General features: G+C 39.9%; 1 protein-coding gene across 1 annotated transcript in view; it reads left to right on the forward strand.

Moving 5' to 3' along the window:
• ATP8B4 (ATPase phospholipid transporting 8B4 (putative)) overlaps window positions 1-22,778 on the forward strand; it is a 219,869-nt gene that overhangs the window by 85,374 nt on the left and 111,717 nt on the right. The window contains exons 8-10 of the mRNA XM_028147700.2: window positions 1,119-1,191; window positions 5,645-5,715; window positions 9,620-9,702. Of these exons, the coding sequence (XP_028003501.2) occupies window positions 1,119-1,191; window positions 5,645-5,715; window positions 9,620-9,702 (227 nt within the window). The remainder of the gene's footprint in view (window positions 1-1,118; window positions 1,192-5,644; window positions 5,716-9,619; window positions 9,703-22,778) is intronic.

A 22,778-nucleotide genomic window follows, 5' to 3' on the forward strand; every position in this document is an offset into this window, starting at 1 on the left:
AGTCTCCCTTGCCTCTAATACTATTGTAATTAACCTAGTTATTAATAATAGGAAAGGAGCAAAGGGAAGGCCAAATATTATAGGCAAGTCATTTGGGCAGCTTCATCAGGAAGCTACCTTACACTCCCCAAGGGGTCCAACAAAGGGGAGATAGATGCATGCCCAGTAATGTTGGGGTACCATAGGGAAGGTGCTTGCTGTCAGTCACACCTGAGAACAAAGGTCATTGGCCAGAATGGGCATGGACACTGCCAGGGCGTGAAATTTGGGATATTTAATCCCCTGAACAAAGGAGTTCACTCTCTTGTGCTCCTGGGACTCTTGAGACTTGTGTGGCTCCGGGCTTGTGGGACTCCTTTGCATTCGCCCACAGGGCCCACGGTCATGTGGATCCCCACACACAAAGGACTAATGGACTGCATGCTGTTGTGCTAGACCTGCCTGATGTTGTACTGGACCCGTCTTCCACGTGGAAAGGAAACTCTGGACACTACCTCTGCTTCTAGCTCTACTGAAGGGTGTAATTCAATGGAAATAAAGTTTTCTACATTTCTCATCCTCTTGTAGGGGCCTGCAAAAATGCTTATTCCAGCTGTACCACAAGAACCCCACTCCCACTCACAGTGGGAAAGACCACCCACATTTTTCTCTAATAACCTCTAGTAACCTCTCTATCCTCATTCACTTATTGCCTTCAGTTACACAGACTCCTGAGACAATGACAATAACAGAGTTTGAAAAGAATGTGGTGACCGAATTTATCCTTGCCTCCCCCGCCCCACTTAATGTTCTGGCCAAGGAAATGCAAGCAAGAGTTAATAGCTTCTATATAAAACTGGCACCATGGGGTGGTGGAAAGAGCACCCAACCATCTTGAGTTTACCCCCATGGCTATCACTAACTCACTGAGACCCTTTGGCCAAGTCAGCTGACTTCTCTGGACCTTGGTTTCCACATCACTCAGGTAAAAGGTTTTGTCATGTAAGGTCCTTTGAATTGAGCATTCTAGAAAGCCTTGTGTGCTTCTTTTGTCATATGATGCTCCATTGTGTATACTAGTACATTCCCTGAACTCTTTTCTTGATCCTGAAAATAATTAATTTTGTTTTTGTTCATAGATTGCAGAATGAAAAATGGATGAATGTCAAAGTGGGAGACATCATTAAATTGGAAAATAACCAATTTGTTGCTGTGAGTATTTAGTATTGTTTGAATAATGTACCTTGGGTTGAAACATACTGCAGTATTTACATTTGCAAATTTAGTAAATCTATACTAATGCACAGTAATTATAGAGGGAATGCCATGATGCATTTGTAAGAAGTATCAATTATAAAATGTTTTAAAAGACATATTGACCCTAGCTGGGTAGGTCAGTTGGTTAGAGCATTGTCCTGATACACCAAGGTTTCGGGTTTGATCCCCCATCAGGGCACATAGAAGAATCCACAAACAAATGCATAAATAAGTGGAACAACAAATTGACGTCTCTCTCTCTCTCTCTCTCTCTCTCTCTCTCTCTCTCTCTTCTCTCAATAAAAATATTGAAAGATATATAGACTAATTACTTTCAATGACATGGTAACTCAGATAAAGCTGAATGATTATCACCTTATCTATTTCCTTTGGGATCGTTTAAAGTAGTGGATACAAAAGATTTACAATTGTTTGATTAAATAAGAGCTTTTACAATGCTCCAGAGTAACTTTCAAAACAGTTTGTCCTCCCATAATTTGAATATTATCCTTCAATAATGGAATTAATACTGTGAATTTAAAGTATACTTGAAGAAAAGATAAGCTACAGGAAGAGAAAATGTATGCTCCATCTGAATTATTGCAATCAGGAGGTTTCTATTATTGTTTTGAATTATTAAAATTCTATTTATGAGTGTTTGCTTTGTATAGCAAATGAAAGGACTAGAAAGATGAAGTTGACCTAAACTGCCTTCCTGGCAAGAATAGGCTTTGGCTTTCTCTGGACCCATTAGGTGTCTCATCTAGTCTTTTTCAGCACCTGTCTTGGACATCCTTCTAGAGAGGCCATTTTGTGGTCTAATTGCTCTCTTTGTTATTTTAAGTTTTATAGCTTCAAGTCAGAGTTACTTGTTTTACTCTAATTTCTGTAAATAAATCCTCCTTTAAAAATATGACACAGAAGAAAGTTGGGAATTTTCAGAGAAAGATGTGTTTAAACATTTATCTGAGTCATATTGAAGAAGAAGCTTCTTGCTACAGTGTAGAGGTGCAACATATGATTTTCTACATGAAAAAAAGGTAAATGGGCAATGTTCTGTTTATAAACAATTACTAATTTGTGGGAGTGGAATATATGAGCAAGGATTTTTTTTTTAAAACAAAGAGCCTATGATGTTCATTCTTCTTCTCCCTTCTTTTTTTTTTTTTTTATTTTAAATATTTTATTGATTTTTTACAGAGAGGAAGAGAGAGGGATAGGGAGTTAGAAACATCGATGAGAGAGAAACATTGATCAGCTGCCTCCTGCACACCTCCTACTGGGGATGTGCCCGCAACCAAGGTATAGGCCCTTGACCGGAATCGAACCTGGGACCTTACAGTCTACAGGCCGACGCTCTATCCACTGAGCCAAACCTGTTAAGGCTCCCTTCTCTTTTAATCATCTTTTTGTTAATCTCAAATCAATTAATTTATAAAAAACAAAAATAATGATACATCTAGTACATATTATTGGACAACATGCATTTATTGTATGTGAAATTTAAAATAAAAACATTATCGATAATCTCACACATTTTCATGACTTTATTCTGATTTTTGTCTATATTAACATATTTTTCCCTAAGTGTACTCATACCGCATGAGATATTTTTGGACTTCTATTTTTGGACTACAAAAAAAGAAAAGATAACATTGTAGATGACAAAGAAGAACTCCATGTGTGAGAATGCCTTAAAAAATAAAGGAAGATCCAAATATGGAGTTCCAATAAATTCTACAAATTTATCTTTCCTCCAGGTTATGGAGCCACTATCCCAATATTTTCACCTTTGTACTTTTGGTTTTTGAACACCAACAACGCAAAGCAATAGAGAGCAAAATGCTTTCTGGTGTTTTTTTTTTTTTTTTGTAGTTGTTATTCCAGTGACTTTAGAGTCACCAGAGGAAAGAGTGTACATTTTGGGGTCAGAGTTCTGAATTCTAGTTTCAGGTCTGCCCTCTAAGCTCTGAGTGGTCATGCTATGGTGTGAAATCTCTTGGAGCCTTGGGTTCCTCAATTAGGTGTGTTAACACTCTCACCATGACTTTGTAAAGGCCATGGATTTTTTACAAGTTTATTTAGCTCAGTGGTCGGCAAACTGCGGCTCGCAAGCCACATGCGGCTCTTTGGCCCCTTGAGTGTGGCTTTTCCACAAAAAAACATGCGGGCGCGCACATACAATGTGATCGAAACTTCGTGGCCCATGCGCAGAAGTCAGTTTTCGGCTCTCAAAAGAAATTTCAATCGTCGTACTGTTGATATTTGGCTCTGTTGACTAATGAGTTTGCTGACCACTGATTTAGCTCATCTAATGCTTGTGGGGCCAGAGATGATCTTTCCAGATTTCTTATCCATACAATGGGAACAGTAGTACCTTTTCACAAAATTGTTGAGAAAATAAACTGATGCAATTATGCAAGAGTGTTTTGTAAACTCTTAAAGACTTGTACAGCTTCTAGGTGCTATCATTGCTTGAGGTTTGGCTTCATTTATTTATTAACTAAACAAGCATTACTTATGCCTAATAAACCTATGAGGATAATGTCATTGGTTCTGAGGACTCAATGAAGTTCAGTGAATTCTTTTCAGGTTTTCTAATTGGAGTATTTGTTTCAGGTTTTCCAGAGTCAAGGACTTGGGTTCTTTTTGTTGTTGTTGTGGAAGGTGGGGGAAGGGGCGCTACTTCATTCTTGGGAGACACAGTTAAGCCTCTCTTGACAGGGCACGGGAAAAGGCACCAATAATTGAGAGAAGAAAGTACAAATGGGGTTGTAAGGAAGATGGTTTTGGTTGGAATTAATGACTGTTTGCCTGCTACCCTTCCTTCCCCATGAGTTCCAGTAATCATGCTTTCCCTGTCCTGAGGAATAAATGGGTTTGCATTATCAAGGATCTTCATCTATGAATGAGTCACAGAAGTCTGTGGTGGCAGAAGTTATTTTCTGACTTGTCCCAATGTAATCTAAACATACTCACTATAGAGGAAAGGTGTGAAGAATGTATACCATTCTTGAGCTAAAATTACCCATCTTGATTTTTTTTTGGTTTTGTCAATCTTCACTGGAGGATACTTTAAGAGAGCATGGAAAGGTCTGGGCTGGGTGAGAGGAGAGAGAGGGAGAGAGAAGAGAGAGAGAGAGAGAGAGAGAGAGAGAGAGAGAGAGAGAGAGAGAGAGAGAGAAGAAGAAGAAGAAGAAGAAGAAGGAGAAGAAGGAGGAGGAGGAGGAGGAGGAGGAGAAGAGGGGGATGAGGGAGACACATCGATTGTCTCCTGTGTGAGCCCTGACTTGGCCAAGGATCGAACCTGCAACTCATTCCTTGACTGGGAACCTGACACCCTTCAGTGCACAGGCCAACACTCTAACCACTGAGCAACAGAGGCCAGTGTAATATCCCGTAGGTCCATCCATTTGGTCACAAATGTTTCATTACTTTTTACTGCTGAATAATATTCCATTGTCTATATATACATATTTATACATTTCACATCTTTATCCATTTTTCTATCGATAAACCAGCAATTCCACTTCCGAAGAAACAAAAACACTAAATTGCAAAGCTATGTGCATCCCTATGCTCATTGCAGCATTATTTACAATAGCTAAGATGTGGAAACAAAATCCCTTATTTTTAATATAAAATTTGAAACTTGACATAAAATAAACAGCCTCTCAATATAGCAAGGTACCAGAATTCTAAAGTTAAATTTTAATGTCATTTCCAAAGCTCAAATGGACAGCCACATAGAATGATTTCTCTCTGTGAGAGACCAACTACTCAGTCTCTGAATGTTTTCCACTGTCTTTTACCGCATTTTCTATTCTATCTTGCCCTCTTGCTTAGTCTCTGCTTTATTTTCTCTTTCCTCTTCTTTAAATCCCACCATCCTTTTATTTTTTCCAAATTATTTTTAATTTTATTTTAACTTTTCTCTTTTAAAAATTTACTTGTCTCTATTATTTTTCTATTGTTTTCAACTTCCTCCTTCTACTTCACTTATGTCTTTCCCCATCTTTTTTTTTTTTTGCCTGCCCCCTGCTCTTATATTTCCATTTATCTTATCTATTGGGAAAAGTTTTATATTTTCTATTAGTAATGATCAAAGCAAGAAAAGAGAATTTTATATATTTCTTGCAAAAAAGTAAATGAAATGACTACTTATCTTTATGATATTTCCTGCTCTTGCTTATGTTCTAATGGTCAACGCTGTGCAAAACAGAAACAGGTAAGTAGAGGGAGGGTTTGATTCCGGGCATATAACAGAAAGGTGGAACAGGATTTCACCTCTCTCACTTTTCCTCTAAGGCTCACTGACTCATAGTGGTGGAGAGATGATACAACATAGAAGGCTTTCAACCAATCTCCTCTTCTCAAATATTCTTTATCCTGATTTTTTTAAAAATAGGCTGATCTGCTTCTCCTATCAAGTAGTGAGCCATATGGCCTTTGCTATATTGAAACTGCTGAGCTTGATGGGTAAGTTGTTAAAGTTAGAATAATTAAGTAGATTGTTTTTTAAATTTATTTAAGAGTAATAGTTTTAGGAACAGGACTTAAATCCTAATCCTATTCTTCATTTTATTTTCTTGGAAAAAATAGGAGTCTAAATTGCAAAGTCCATTTGCTAATTACTTTGCAGACTTTTTGAAAACTCTGTCTTTTCTCTTGAATTTATTTTCTTTCAGTAACAGTGAACCAAACACACATATGTAAATAACATCGCACAGGGATGCTTCACTGAGATTCCTCAGAAGGCTTCTTTTTTTGGGTTGGTTGGTTTGTTTTTAATTTCAAGTGTTTCTCCAAGGAAAAGGAGAGGAGTAGTGGTCAAGATCTGAAGAAAGAAGGACCAGGAAAGAAGATGACCTGTTGGAACTGGACTGAATGACGACAGGGAAAGAAAAAAGAGAAATGGAGTTTGATGCAGCTTTGACATTGAAATTAATTTAGAATTTAGTTATAGACTAAATTAGAGTAGTTCTGTTTCAGTAGATTCAATTAGTCTGTCTGGCATAAGAACATTTATTGAATGCTTACATTAAATAAAAACCACCATACATGTTCTATAGATGGATTTTATAATTTAATCCTGAAGTAGAAGTATATATAAGCCCCATTGTATAATAAAAAACCCCCCACAAAAACAAGTCTTAGAAAGACTAAGTAATTTGTCCCAAACTTCTAAAGACTGATGACAGGACTCAAACCTGGCAGCCTGACAAAAGGGCCAATGGTTTTAAAGACTGCCTCCCAAATCAAGAGAAAAATTTATAGCAATAAACATGCAATTGAAAAGAGAAAAAGTTTCAAATCACTTTCATCTCAAGAACATAGAAAATAGAAAAATAAATCTAAAGTTTGCAGAAGGAAGGAGATGAAAACAAGAGCAGAAATCAATGAACTTGAAAACAGGAAAATAATAGAAACAATCAATGAAACAAAAAAGTTGGTCTTTTGAAAACATCATAAAATTGATAAATCTTCAGTGGGACTGAAAAAGAAAAAAGCAAAGTCACAAATTAATAGTATCATGAATGAACCAAGGAAAGTTATGACAGGTCCTATAGAAGAATAAGGAAATACTATGCACATAAATTTAACAACATAGATGAAACGAACCCATCTGTAAAATAACAAAACACAACCCACAAACTATAAAAATTAATCCAATATGGAGTAGATATTGAATAGCCTTATAATTATTAGGAAAATTGAATTCAAGTATAAAACATAAAACTATAAAACTTTTAGAGAAAAACATAGCAAATCTTCAAGATCTAGGGTTAGACAGAGTTCTTAGACTTGACACAAAATTCATGACCCATAAAAGGAAAATAAGGTAAACTGGACTTCATCAAATTAAAAGTTTTCTGTGTAACAGAACCACTTAAGAGGATGAAAAAATAAACTACACACTAGGAGAAAATATCTGCACACCATCTATCCGACAAAAGGTTTGTATTTGAATATGTGAAAAATGCTCAAGACTCAATAGTAAAAATACCCCAAACAATTTAATTAGAAAATTGGCAAATGATATGAAGAAACATTTCATCAAAGATGACATACAGATGGCAAATAAGCACATGAGAAGATATTCAACATCACTAGCCATTAGGGAAATTAAAATTAAAACCACAATAAGATATCACCACATACCTATCAGAATGGCTCAAATAAAAAAATAGCAGCAACCCCAAATGCTGGCAAGGACGTAGAGAAATGGGATCACTCACACATTGCTGATGGGAATGTAAAATGCTACACTCACTCTGGAAAGCAGTTTGGCAGTTTCTTAAAAAACTAAACATGCAACTGCCATACAACCCAGCAATTTCACTTCTGGGCATTTATCCCAGAGAAATGAAGACTTACATGAAAACTTGTACACAGATGTTTATGGCAGCTTTATTTTGTCTAGAAACAACTTATATGCTCGTTAACGTGTGAACAGTTGAACAAACTATGGCATATCCATATCATAGAATACTACTGAGTAATAAAATAGGAATAAACTATTGATAAATGCAACAACCTAAATGAATCTTCAGAAAATTATGTTGAGTGAAAAAAAACCACTCCCAAGAGGTTGCTACTATATTATTCTATTTATATACCATTCTTGAAGTGGCAAATTTATAGAAATGGACAACAGACTATTGGTTGCCAGGAGTTAAAGATGGTAGGAGGAGACAGGGAAGTGGGTGGGGCTATAAGGACAACCTGAGGAGTCCCTGTGGTGATGTAAACGCCCTGTATCTTGACTGTGTCAATGTCAATATCCTGGTTGTGATATAGTTTTGCCAGATTTTATCATTAGGGGAAACTAAGTAAAGGGCACATAGGATCTTTCTGTATTGTTTCACATGCTGAGCCAGATTAAGGAAGAGTATATGGCACGACAATGAAGGGATTAATCTGGAGTCTTGGAAAATATTATTTTTATCATAAGGAGTATGTGTGATTATTTTCCCCTTTAGTTTCTACATCTGAAGGTGGAAATGAGATATTGGAGAGAATCCTGAGGAAGTAACTTAAAATGATGATACACTTTGATGAATGACACGATGTACTGAGTAGGGTAAAGGAATGAGGACTGTCTGGCCTAGTTGGTGTGACTGACTACTTCTAGTATTTGAAAAGTTGTTTAAATGAGGGCATACGTTAGTCCTTTAATCTCAGCACTACTATCTCACTCTTGTCTGTCAAGTCCAGCTCAATTTCTGTTTCAATTATGAAGTTATTTATTATCGCAATCTCTACTCACCTCTGCCTCCTAGGAATTAATAGATTTTGACCAATGAGGTTACTTTTAAAAAAAGTAACTTCAATTATACAGCCAACTTCCCTGCAGAAAGCTATTTTTCCAATGGGGATACTTTGAGTTGGGTTCATATTGTCTTAACATCATTGTGAAACTAATTTATGGGAAGTTTAGATTAAATGCCCTCTCAGGTGTCTGCTTCTAGGTTCTCTAAATTCTATTACTTCAAGGTTTGACATGTACTTCCAAAAGGTGATATTTGCTTTTTTATCTACCACTTGTTTCCCTCAAGAGGACAATAACCCTCTTGGGGCATCATTGAGTGTCATGGTACATATTCAATAAATACTTGTTGACTGAATGAACCCAATACTAAACATTTTCATAAAAGATAGAACTATGACAGAGAAGCTCCAATAGAAGAGAATTCTTTGAACTCGGCGAGAAAAACTGGTGTGGCAAGCTCTTAAACGTAAGATGTGAATGATGGTCATGGAATCTTCACTGCTGGTCATTTCACGAACACCAGAGAGCAGCCATCTGTCCAACGTATGTGTGGTCCGGCCTGGAAGAAGATGAGCAGCTCCCTGTGACTTGCTGAATTCCTGTTTGGTTGTTTGATTTTAGATTCTTGGCTTGATTTTCCAAGAAAAAGAAAGCTGTATTCCCTTTTCCATTTAAATTTCAGCTACTGTGAAATTAGCCATGACCATTTTTTGCAAGTAAAACTCCTGTGTAGATTGACTCTGGGGCGATACTGGCCTCCTTTATTTGGCAATTGTGCTCATCTCCCTATTGTGTTTTGTAACTCATGCATGATGTCTGAGTAGGTTCGAATGAAACCATATTTATTATGTCCTCTGTTCTGTCAAACAGCAAAACAGATTACTGTGTTGTTATACAGATGTGCTGTGGGTAGAATGCCAATTCTTAGGAGCCGGCAAAGCCCTGTCCGCTTTCCTGAGATAGTGTGTGAGATGTGAATAACATTCAAAGGGAGTTTCTTGAAATCTCTTGTGTTGGATTTGGCATGTGCTGCCCCCACCTGATTGCTTTGTATAAGATGCTGTTGGGCTGTTCCACATAAAAATTCATGTCTGTCAATTAATTTCACAGGGAAACGAACCTTAAAGTTCGCCATGCGCTATCAGTTACCTCAGAACTTGGAGAAGATATTAGGAGACTTGCAAAGTTTGATGGTGAGTCTTTCAAGTAGAAAAACAAAACTCTCAAAATCAAAAAGCTTTTGTAACAAAAATAGTAACAAGCTAATGACCTGAAATCCAATTTATGGTTTGTTTGTTTTTTTATTTGGTGAAAGGACATAAAATTCTCTAGGCACCAGAGCCTGTAATCTCTTCTCACGCTAAAGAGTAAAAGTGTTTACCAAGGGAGAATGACTTTATTAGCTCATCGTTCATTTCATTCTTGTATCTTCTCCTCTAGATTGTGTTCCCTATGGTCCCACAGTACCCTTACTTGCCTTGCTTTGGCCTCTCTGGCACTGTACCAGGTATATAAACTTTCTGAGGATAAATACAGACCATACTTTTATTCCTGGCTCTAGGTCTAACCATTCCTTCATTCTCTGACATCATAACAAACACCAAATGCTAGACAGAAGACTTTGTGAAGACAGTAATCATGCCTCATACGTTTCTGTATCTTTCCTAGTGCCTGGCATAATGTTTTAAAGGTAGTAGGTGTGTAGAAAGAATATTCTGGTTTATTAATCAGTTGGTCAATGGTTGCTCTTTATTTTAGACCACGGTTTTATCACCATCTTCACACCATTCAGCCCAGGCCCCTGCTCCTCGGCATGGATTCTCCTCTGCCTGTTCTATTCCAGCTATGTCTTCTTGTTTTCTGTTAAAGCTGTCACAGGAAAACAAAATCCTTCAAGAATCCAAGGAAAGAGCCATTAATAATAGAACATTAGGCACCATGACAGACTGTGGAATCTTTGGGGCCTTCCTATCACCTCTCAATGGTCTCTTGCTTTACACATTTGCGTGTCTGGCCTTGAATATCAATATTTACATACAGATTGGTTTTATTTGTTAATTAGAGGCCGGGTGCACGAGATTCATGCACTTGGGGGGGTGTCCCTCAGTCCAGCCTGTGCCCTCTCGCAGTCTGGGAGCCCTCGGGGGATGTCTGATGCGGAGCGGGCCTAAGCTGGCAGTGGGACATCCTTAGTGCTGCTGTGGAGGCCGGAGAGGCTCCTGCCACTGCCGCTGTGCTCTGGCGTCTGGCTGAGTGGTGCTTCCCCTGTGGGAACGTACTGACCACCAGGGAGCAGCTCCTGTGTTGAGCGTCTGCCTCCTGGTGGTCAGTGCACATCATAGCGACCGGTCGTCCTGCTGTTCGGTCGATTTCCATATTACCCTTTTATTATAAAGGATGAATATTTATGAGTTTGAGACTATCTTCCAAAATGTTTTCTTTGGAGTCCACTAAAGGAAAATGTGGACAAGGGTCTTAACATGATCCCATGAGTTAAAGAACAGGTAAATTTACATTATAAAGTTTCTCCATTGCATAGTTTAGAATTTATATTACATATACTTTGCATTTACTTGTAAACTTCCATCTGGATTTTGTTGATATTTTAATCTCTCTTAAAATTATATCAAATATTTATAGAAAAAAATATTCCTCCAGTTTGAGATTTAAGTCAGGGAAGAGCCAGGAAACTTTGAATGGCCCAAGAAATATTTTGATTAGTTTAAAACAAATTACAAATTTTCTACTAAGTAATTTTTTCAATGAAATTTTACTGTTATGTGAATCCAAGAAAAAGTAATTTGTGTCCATGAATTAAAATACTTGCTTAAAATACGTCATAGAATATTTATGGAATCCTAAAAGGGTAACCTAAATATAATTTACCATTATGTACTCCTTTCCTGCTGGAATCATACCTTTGTACCTCTGTCAATCTATGAGGAGGTAAAAATCCATGATTTATTAGTTTTCTTTACCATTAAAAAGCAAAAGATGATTGCTATAATTATCTAGTTCACTTTGTTTCATAAATATTGGCACAGAAAGCCTATACTATGATTCAGTTACAGACAACCTTGAAATCTCAGTGGCATAAACGGTAAAAATTTATTTCTTGCTCATGTTATGTTCTGATACAGGTAGGGTGGCATTCTCCATCTTGTAGCCATGGTGCCTAGACTAATGGCCTCTAGGGGCAACACATCAGAGAAAGGGTGAGATAAAAGAGACAACCTTATGTTTAACTATTTCTTTCTCTCACATTTCATTGGCCAGCATGAGTCACATGGACCTGCCCTAACTGCAAGGGAGCGTAGGAAATAACAAGTATGAATATTTATTGACTGCTAAGTGTCTATACCATGCCCTTCAAGAATTCTGATCACAGATAGTGTGTAAAAGGCCAGGCTGGATTACATGGATTTCTTACTTGTAACCATAGACATGAGCTCTAAGAATTATCCTTGTTTTTTTTAAAAAATTTTTATTTATTGATTTTGGAGAGAGAGAGAGAGAGAGAGAGAGAGCAACATCAATTTGTTGTTCCACTTAACCATTCATTGGTTGATTCTTTTATGTGCCCCAACTATGTAGTGGGATGATGCTCTAACCAACTGAGCTATCTGATCAGGGCCAAGAATCCTCCCTCTTAACATGAGTCTTTGTCTCTCAATAACCCATCCTACTTGACTTTTTCTTTTTCTCGTAGCACTTATCACCATCTGATGTACTCTATAGCTTACTTATTTCTAAGTTATTATTTATTGTCCATCTCCACCTGCTGCAATGTAAGCTGCACAGAGATCTTTATTTTGCTCGCTGATATATGTCTGGCTCCTAGAACAATATCTAACATATAGTAGATGCTCAGTAAAAACTTGGCCAGAGTGTGGAAGCCAGGATCAGTATCAGGCCTCACAAAGACATGGGAGATAAAGGGAGGGACTGGGAATAGACTGTGAAACCATGGGGCCTTGAAGGGCAAAGCTAGAGTGCTCGGTGTCCTCCTCCAGTGGGCAGGTGGCTCAGGGAGAGGGATCATCTGGTATGGTGGTTTTATAATGCTTTTACATCAAAATCCTTTCTTCAAACACAGTTTAACATAGAAGCCCCAAATTTAAACCAATATAGTGGTATTGCTCAGGCTGAAATAAGAAAACACTTCCTCACCTAACACAATTTCTTTTTACAGATGGGGTATCCTGAAGGGTTAAAGGACTTGCTTACCTGGTATACATAAATTTGGTCTCTTTAAATACTTCATAAAATGTATTCTTACAGTGCAGTAGTAATTATTACTTACTAGATGTGGCCTGAGTTTGCATCACACAGCATAGCACAGGGGTGTGTGTCCCTCAGCCCAGCCTGCACCCTCTCCCATCTCAGACATCCCTCTCACAAATCAGGACTGTTGGCTCCCAACTGCTCACCTGCCTGCCTTCCTGATTGCCCCTAACCGCTTCTGCCTGCCAGCCTGATCACCCCCTAACCACTCCTCTGCCAGCCTGATTGATGCCTAACTGCTCCCCTGCCAGCCTGTTTGCCCCCAACTGCCCTCCCCGGCAGGCCTGGTCACCCCTAACTGCCCTCCCCTGCAGGCTTGATCACCCCCAACTGCCCTCCCTTGCAGGCCTGGTCCCTCCCAACTGCCCTCCCCTGCTGGCCATCTTGTGGTGGCCATCTTGTGTCCACATGGGGGCAGCCATCTTTGACCACATGGGGGCAGCCATCTTGTGTGTGTGAGTGATGGTCAATTTGCATTTTACTCTTTTATTAGATAGGATAGAGGCCTGGTGCATGGGTGGGGACCAGTTGGTTTGCCCTGAAGGGTGTTCTGGATCAGGGTGGGGGTTCCCTTGGGGCGTGGGGTGGCCTGGGCGAGGGTCCCGTGGTGGTTTGCAGGCTGGCCACGCCCCCCCGGCGACCCAAGCAGAGGCCCTGGTATCTGGGATTTATTTATCTTCTATAATTGAAATTTTGTAGCCTTAAGTGGAGGCCTAGGCCAGTCAGGGTGTGCGGAAAGCTTGGCTTCCTCCATTACTGGGGAAACCCAAGCCTCTGCTAGCTCTGTGGCCGAAGCCATCTTGGTTGGGTTAATTTGCATACTCGCTCCTGATTGGCTGGTGGGCGTGGCTTGTGAGTGTAGCAGAGTGATGGTTAATTTCCATATTACTCTTTTATTAGATAGGATATATATATGTGTGTATATATCCTATATAATAATAGACAAATATGCAAATTGACCATACCTCCGACACACCCAGAAGCCACGCCCACAAGCCACACCCATCATCCAATCAGAGCGAGTATGCAAATTAACCCAAACCAAGATGGCTACAGCCACAGAGAGCAAGGTTCCCTAGGTAACAGAGGAAGCCAAGCTTTCTGCCAGCCGTTGCAGGCCTAAGCCTCCACTCAAGCTACAAAGTTTCAATTATAGAAGGTAAACAAATTCAAACAAATGGCAGCAGAATGGAGCTTGAGAGAGCAGGCCAGGGTTGCCGCTGGCAACAGGGGAAGCAAAGCTTTCTGCACACCCTGGCCGGGCCCACCCGCTTAAGGCAACAAAGTTTCAATTATAACCCCAACACAAATGGATTCGGGCCTCGGAGGGAGCCCCAGGCTTGGCTCTGCTCCAGGCTACAAAGTTTCAATTGTAGAAGGAAAATAAATTCCAGATACCAGGGTCTCCACTTGCATCCCAGGGGGCGTGGCCCACCTGAAAACCACCACAGGCCCCTCGCTCAGGCCGCCCCATGCCCCAAGGGAACCCCACCTTGATCAGGGACACCCTTCAGGGCAAACCAGCTGGCCCCCACCCCTGTACCAGGCCTCTATCCTATCTAATAAAAGAGAACTATGCAGATTGATCATCACTGCAACACACAATATAGCTGCCCCCATGTGGTCAAAGATCCTGCCCCCATGTGGACACAAGATGGCCACCACAAGATGGCCAGCAGGAGAGGGCAGTTGGGAGGCACCCAGCCTGCAAGGGAGGGCAGTTGGGAGGCACCCTGCCTGCAAGGGAGGGCAGTTGAGAGGGACCAGGCTTGCAAGGGAGGGCAGTTGAGAGTGATCAGGCCTGCAAGGAAGGGCAGTTGGAGGTGATCAACACTGCAGGAGAGGGCAGTTAGGGGTGACCAGGCCAGCAGAGGAGGGAAGTTGGGGGCAAACAGGCTGGCATGGGAGTGATTAGGGGGTGATCAGGCTGGCAGGCAGAAGCAGTTAGGGGCAATCAGGAAGGCAGGCAGGCAAGCAGTTGGGAGCCAGCAGTCCTGGATTATGAGAGGGATATCCGACTGCCCATTTAGGCCCGATCCCAGTGATCGGGCCTAAACGGGCAGTCGGACATCCTTTGAGGGGTCCGAGATTGGAGAGGGTACAGGCTGGGCTGAGGGACAACCCCCCTCCGTGCACGAATTTCGTGCACCAGGCCTCTAGTATATATATATATATATATATATATATATATATATATATATATATGTATATGTATACACACACTAGTTGCTCATTTGCAGGAAGAATCCTGCTAGCGGCCGTTGTGGCCACGTGTGCTGCCGCTGCTACCACCTTTGCAGCCGCCGCGCCTACACCCGCTTGCCACTGCCGCCCACCCCGCTTTATATATATATATATATATATATATATATATATATATATATATATATATATATATATATATTTTTTTTTTTTGCAAATAAAGGCAACACGGACCTTTCTTTTCTATCATTTATATTTTAAATGTGGTCACTTTTCAGAGAACATGTAGTGCCAAATGCATCAGACTGGTACACTTCTGGTTTCTGCTAAATTTACTCTTTCATTCATAAATCTTGGGTTGAATTTCAATCTATCATAAAGTTCAAGGCAATATGACTTATGGGTTTAACCTTATTAAAATATGATATTTTGTTTCCAAGAAGCATCTGAAGAATGAGTAGAGAGATTAAGGAGAAATAAATTAGATACAATATACAAATTAGATTCCCCCTGTTAGCAGCCAAATTTAAAGACCAAGAGGGTGATGCAAAAGATGGTATAAAAAGTTTTTGAAAAAGTAGGGACAATTAACAAATCCTAAATCCTTCCCACAATTGCTCTTGCTTTCCTATAGTCTTCAACTTTTCCTCCATTTCTTTCCTTTTCAATCCCTAGTTTACATGTTTTAATTTCAATCTCTTCCTGCCTCTCTGACACACACATTCACACACTATACATCATGTACACATGTTTCTCTATCCATTTGGCCAGTTCCCTCTCTCTTTTCTTCCTTCTCTGCATTATTTCTTACCATTCTTTTTCCATATTCCTCTTCCAGTGTTTATCTTAGTTTACTTATTTTCTCTACCTGCTCACCTTTTCTGTTTTTTTAAATCTCTGTTTTTATCACTCTCTCCATATTAATGAATTTATTAATTCTATTTATTAAGTTCCTTATAAAGATAAGATACAGTACAAAGTATGTAGAATTATAAAATGTCTCCACATGTATTATATGTTTCTTTAGATTCTTTTACTCCCCCATTGTTTTTTTTACTTCCTCTTTTTTTGGCTCCCATATTCACCTTTATTATAATGGAGTATCAGTAGATTTCAGAGTTTCTTCTGGTGACTAGAAAAAGACTTCCTTGTATCATGGGAATTAAAACCAGATATTGCATTCTTTCTTTTAAGTTAAAAATATGATGTCAGCATTTGGAAATGGCTTGCCTAGTTATAGCAAGGTCATGTAGCTATGGCAAGGTCACATGTGAGCATGCCTGTCTGTGCTAAGTATATCTTTTAGCTTGTGACTTTGGGGCAAATCTGGGTATGACATTATTTTTGCTTCTGAGACTTGCCAAAATATGTTCTCTAGCAACAAAGTACAGTGTTCTGTCCCTGAATCATAAGTGCACATCTTCCAAGTATCTGAAAACCTGAGTGCCCCTCTCTTATCCTTAGAGAAATCCCCACTGAAACTCCAAATTGGGGACACCAAGGGTCAAAACTGAGATGGGTAGGGTCTCAGGATAAAATGTCTCCACATGTATTACATGTTTCTTTAGATAGGATAGCTTCTCCACCTCCCCCTGTTCCTGAGGGGCGATCAGGGCAGCAGCTGCTGCTCGCACCCACTGCTGGCGCTGGCCCCAATCACTCCACACCATCAGTGGGTGTGAGCAGGACTAGCACCATCAGTGTGGGAGCAGGGCTGCTGGCAGACAGGGGACCAGGGGCCACAGAGGGAGGGGCCAGCCGGGGGCATGGAGGATGGGCCAAGACCCGCCCCTGTGCCTATCATAGCCTCACAGCCCACAGTTCCTTTCAAGGTGCTCAAATTCGTGCACTGGGTCGCTAGTGTTAAATAATTGCACGCAGCCCTATTAAATCCTGACATCCCTGGGAGGAAGATATTATTATTACCTCTACCTATGACAAGGACTCTAGACCCTGATAAATCAAATAATTGTCCCAATGTTACATGGTTACTAAGTGGAGAAGCCAGAATATGAACCCAGGACTGCTGGCAAAGCCTTTTCTCCAAAAGGACATGGCACAAGAGGCTCTAAACTACAGTGGAGACAGCACTGGAGAATTGGAGGAATTAACATGACAGCACAGCCCCTGAACAGTCTAGGGTTAGGGTAGGGTAAGACATAGGCGATAAAAATACTCTAAACCTAAAGGTGCAAAATTAATCACCAGACATCAGTTCTTTCCAGGACTCAGATGACATTATCATATTTTTAAAAAGTAGCACTGTTCTCAGTGGTCTTGAATGTTAGGATCCCTGACAAGAGTTTATAGAGTGGTGGCAAAACATAGAGACCAGTAGACACGAGGTAGAGTTGGATTTTGGTAGGTAAATTCATTTATTTGAAAAGTTTTCATATAAATATTTTTGCTGTACATGTTTCAAACATCAGAAAAAATTGGTCTGTAGTTTGTTGAAATTTATAAGAAAAGATACAGAGCGTGTTTGAATATTATAATACATGTGAAAAATAGAGTGGGCCTTGATTTTTTCATGTTAAAATCTGGGAATTGATAAGTTTTTACAAATAAGTAACTGGAAATAGTTGCCAACTATACATTTATCAACTGGTCATTTTTATGCCTTAGGGAGAGCCCTGGCTGTAAATTGTCCAAATGTGTTTAAGAATCTTTCATATGTTGTTACTGACTGAACTAAGATCTGTTTTTTGCAACTTATGACAAGTTTACATATTTTGTATGACTGTTAATACTGAGTTCTGAACTGGGGAAAGGTTGACTCTTTATTTCAGGAATCTTTGTGTATTTTGTGGTCCTTTCTAAAGAATAGCATGTGTGTAATTAAAACAGTGAAAAGCAAACATCTCTTTTTGGTTAAAAACAAAACAAAAAGGCTTGGTTAGCATCTTGTAAGTTTTTACCTACCAGATAGGTTTCCCATTCACCTGAACATAACCCAGCAGCATGGCATAGATTCCGTGTAAGGACAGGAAGAATAACTTCCCTCTTTATTGCTGCTGTTGATGTGGTCATGATGGTGGTGATGATGGGTGGCTGAGGCTTGATGTTTGAAGAATAAAGAGGCTTTAGAAAACAGGAAGGTGACACTATTCTTTCTAAGAAAAAAATATTTATCACAATTATCATGGCAACAGTAGTGGGCAATCTTCTAAACTTTAAGAAACTCTTGGCCAGAGAAATGCTTAAACAGTAATAATGATGTTTTACTTAATAGATGATTTGTCTTAAGGAAGAGTTGCAATGCAGATAATAAAAAAATATTGCTAATAATAATATACATAGAGAAAGAAAGCCAACTTCTCTGTAAAATCATGGAATACTGGGTATTGAGCTCCACTTTCATGGTAAGCTACAGATTTCCACTTGGAGGTAAATACTTTAGTTTTTAGGTTGCTAATCAATGAGTAATCTAGCTGACTACAGTGAGAGTGCTGAGGAAGGTTCAGAATGAAATCTTGGGGATTTTGCTCAGCATGGACCTAGAGCATTTTTGTGTGACTGTGAACTGGATGACTTGCTATCTGCTTTCATGTGTGTTCTCTTCAGTGGTTGACTGGCTAGTTTGATTATATCTGTATATAATTTGATTATATCATCAGTGACATAATTCTCCCCCAGTTGTTTTATTGCCAATTAAAGATGACTTATGTTCTAAACATGTTTTTAGTGCATAATTACATGAGAAACAATGCTGTTTTTCCTAAACAATTTTCTCATCCATTGTCAACCTGTTTACTGTCTGTTACTCTTCTCTGATACAATTAGCAAAAGGAAGAGGCTCCTAAAAATGTCTCCTAGTCCTTATTATGTTTTATGGCTGGGGTATCATTTTGGTTGCTTCTATTGTGCTTTAAGGTTCCTCACCCACCCCCCACCGCCCCGCCCGCCAATGTTCTTAGGTCCGTTTGTATTCCTTTAGAGTTAGATCAGCTTAAGCTCTCCATTGTGGCTGGGCTATTAGGTTTTCCACACCCTTTTATCATTATTACCATGGAAATATGCCCACTTCTTTCATGTATCCTTGATCTACTCTAATGCCCATCTCATCTCCCAACCATCTGACACTTTTTCTATTCACTTCACCAACAAATGTTTGTCAAGATCCTATCATGTAGGTTAGGCAATGTAATAGGTTATAGAGATACAGAAGTAAATTTAATGCACCCCCAAAGGAACCTGTTCACCCCCTTTGGAAAGGGGCAGAAAAGAATTTGGAAAGCTGTCTTTTATGCTAACAGGGCTAAGAAAGGGGAAGCTGAGCACATCTGAAGTTAAAGTGTGTAATTTGGCTTTGTTCCTGCCATTTTGTTTTGACTGGGCCTATTGTTTAGTACTTAAATCAGTGGGACTACATTCTTCAAGACAGGCTGAGTTGGGGCTTGGCCTTTAAGAACCTAGGCAGAACCCCTTGGCCTTACTGCCTGATCCTGTCTAGAACCACACCCTGGGTGTCAGGCCAGGAGGCTGGATGAGCCTTGGGGCCTGGGAGCAGCAAGCCAACATGTTCAAGGCTGCATTTGCCTGCATGTCAGTCTTTGCTTGTGACAATAATAATGATCAAGTGAGCCTGTTTTTTTTATATTCCTATTGGAAGGGACTGTGTATCATGTTTTTGCCAAAAGCACTTTTTTTTTTTTTTAAAGTGGCCAAGTTTGAAGTCTGAGAAATTGAGTCTTAGGTAAAAAAAACTGGAATAAGCTTTGAGGGTTGCTGTCAACCTGTTATTTTATGTAGGTTTTGCTGGTGACATCCAAGTCAAGGTTGTACAAAATTCAGGAATAAAAATCATTGGTCAAGAAAAAAGGATACTGAATTCTTAGAATTTAGAAAAAGGTCTCCTCTCCCACCACATAATTGTCCAAACAACTTGGGCCAGTTGAAGTTAGTTTTAATTTACTTTTTATTATCATTGATAGACCATAATGAGAATAACCAGAATTCAGCCACTTCCCTTCATATAAAAAATGACTTTGTACAGGTTATTTAGCTTCATCCAAATCCTCCTGCCAGCACTCTCTCATCTAGCAGTCGCTGTCTGGGAAGATGCCAGTGAGTGCCTGAGTGAGGGCAGCTAGGCAACTATTATACTGGGGAAAGGGAGATGGTATTTGGAAAAGCAGTCCTGAGGCCACAAGTTGCTCATTTCTTTCAAGGTTTTGCTTGTTTTTTCTTTTCTTTTTCATTGTTTATTTTTTTATTTTAATTTTACATTTATATATTTTTAATTTTCAATTACAGTTGACATTCAATATTATATTAGTTTCAGGTATACATCCCAGTGATCAGATATTATATAACTTACTAGATGATCATCCTTGTAAATCTCATACCCATCTGACACCATGCATAGTTATTAGAATACTACTGACTATATTCCCCAATGCTGTACTTGACATCCCCATGACTATTCTGTAACTACCAATTCATACTTCTTAATCCCTTCACCTTTTTCACTCATCCCCCAAATTCCTTTCCCATCTGGCAACCATCAAAATGTTCTCTGTATGTATGAGTCTGTTTCTGTTCTGCTTATTTATTTATTTTGTTTTTTATTAGGTTCAGTTATTGATAGATATGTATGTATTGCCATTTTATTTTTTATATTTCCTTCCTCTTCTTCCTCCTCCTCTTCCTCCTCCTTTTCCTTCTCCTCTTCCTCCTCATCCTTGTCCTCCTTCTCCTCCTCCTCCTCCTCCTCCTCCTCCTCCTCCTTCTCCTCCTCCTCCTCCTTCTCCTCCTCCTCCTCCTCCTAAAGAATACCCTTCAACAGTTTATGCAACACTGGTTTGGTGGTGATTAACTCCTTTAGTTTTTTTCTTGTCTGAGAAGCTCTTTATATGTCCTTCCATTTTTAAATGATAGCTTTGCTGGGTAGAGTTGGTTGAAGGTCCTTCTTTTCATCACTTTGAATATTTCTTGCCAATCTCTTCCGGCCTCAAAGTTTCTGTTGAGAAATCAGTTGACAGTTGTATGGGTACTCCCTTGTAAGAAGCTAACTGCTTTTCTCTTGCTGTTTTAATTTTTTTCTCGTTGCCTTTAACCTTTTTCTTTTTAATTATGAAGTGTCTTGGTGTTGGCCTTTTGGGGTTCATCTTGTTTGGGATTCTGCTCTTTTTGGACTTGCATGTCTATTTCCTTCACCAGGTTAGGGGTTTTCTGTCATTATTTCTTTAAATAGGTTTTCAATTCTTGCTCTCTCTCTTCTCCTTCTGCCAACCCCATGAGGTGAATATTGGTATGCTTAAAGTTGTCCAAGAGGCTCCTTACACTATTCTCCTTTTTTTTTTTGGATTATTTTTTCTTTTGGTTGTTCTGATGGGATGAATTTTGCTTCCTTACATTCCAAATCGCTGTTTTTGATTTTTGTTTCATCTAATCTACTGTTGATCCCTCTAAATTATTCTACATTTAAGTTAGTGTATCCTTCATATATGACTATTTTTTTCTTATGGTTTCCATGTCCTTTTTTTATGCTGTTGAAATTATCTCTAAATTCATTGAGCATACTTATAACCAATGTTTTGAACTCTGAATCTAGTAGATTGCTTGTCTCCATTTTGTTTAGTTCTTTTCCTGGAGTTTTGATCTGTTCTTTCATCTGGGACATGTTTCTTTGTCTCCTAATTTTGGCAACCTCCCTGCATTTGTTTCTGTGCATTAGGTAAACCTACTATGTCTCCCAGGCTTAGTAGAGTGGCCTAATATAGTAGGTGTCCTATAGGATCCAGTGGTACAGCCTCTTGATTACCCAAGCTGGACACTCCAGGTGCACTCACCACCTCCTATTGTAGTTGAGTCTTGATTGCTGTTGGCACATCAATGGGAGGTATTTACCCCTAGCTCAATTGACTGCAAGGACTGGCTATGCCCACTAGGTGGGATCAGCTATGCAGGGCCCCACACCATGAAGCAGGACTCACTTCGGTGGGGCTCTGGGGCCTACTGAGTCTTCTTCTTGATTATATCACTTGTGGAGGTGGTTGAGTGGTGCTTTGATGTGGTCTGAAGCTTTCCACCAGATACACTGGCTCTGGGGCCTTGGAGAGGTGCAGGCCAAGGTCAGTTGCCACCTGTGTTCTGCCTGTGACACTCAGCATGATCTATAGAGCAATCTGCATATGGCTGCTACTTGTGCTGGGCTTGGAGGTGCCCAGGGGAGGCCAAACTGTGAACCAAAGCTGGCTGCTGTTAGTGTCAGGCCTGGGGCCACTTAGATAGAGTTACAGGGCATGCTGAGGCCAGATGCTACTTTTTAAAGAGCTTTTTGTAAAGTCTGAAGCATGAGCCAAGTTAGGCCATTCATATGAAAAAGCCACTGGAAACAGCTGGGGTGGGCTAGCAAGTTGTGTGGGGTAGGGTCTCAGAGAATCACCAGGACAGGAAGAACAGTAGTAGTCAGGTTGATGGAGACTCAGATATGGTTCCTGCCTGCAAACTCTGTGGAATAAGGTCTCAGGAAAGGAACAATGGCCTCTGCCAGCACTTCTGTTTGGGAAAAAGCTGCCCCTCCAGCTCTCATTTTGATGCCAGATGATTCAATTCCTTCTTGTATGTCCCGGTGCCTTTTGAGCTACTTCCTCAGCACTGGAACTTAGAGGGAGTGAGTCCAAGTAAGTCCATGCCCAAGCCCTTTGAGAACTGCCTGGGACTCCAGCCACCCTCCATCTCACTCAGCCACAATCCCCACTGGCTTTTACAGCCAGAAGTTGTGGGGCATCTCTTTCTGGCACCAGAACTCTGGGCTGGGAGGCCTGGTATGGGGCTG

The sequence above is a fragment of the Eptesicus fuscus genome, chromosome 5 (assembly GCF_027574615.1).
Source record: "Eptesicus fuscus isolate TK198812 chromosome 5, DD_ASM_mEF_20220401, whole genome shotgun sequence".
Taxonomy (NCBI): domain Eukaryota; kingdom Metazoa; phylum Chordata; class Mammalia; order Chiroptera; family Vespertilionidae; genus Eptesicus; species Eptesicus fuscus.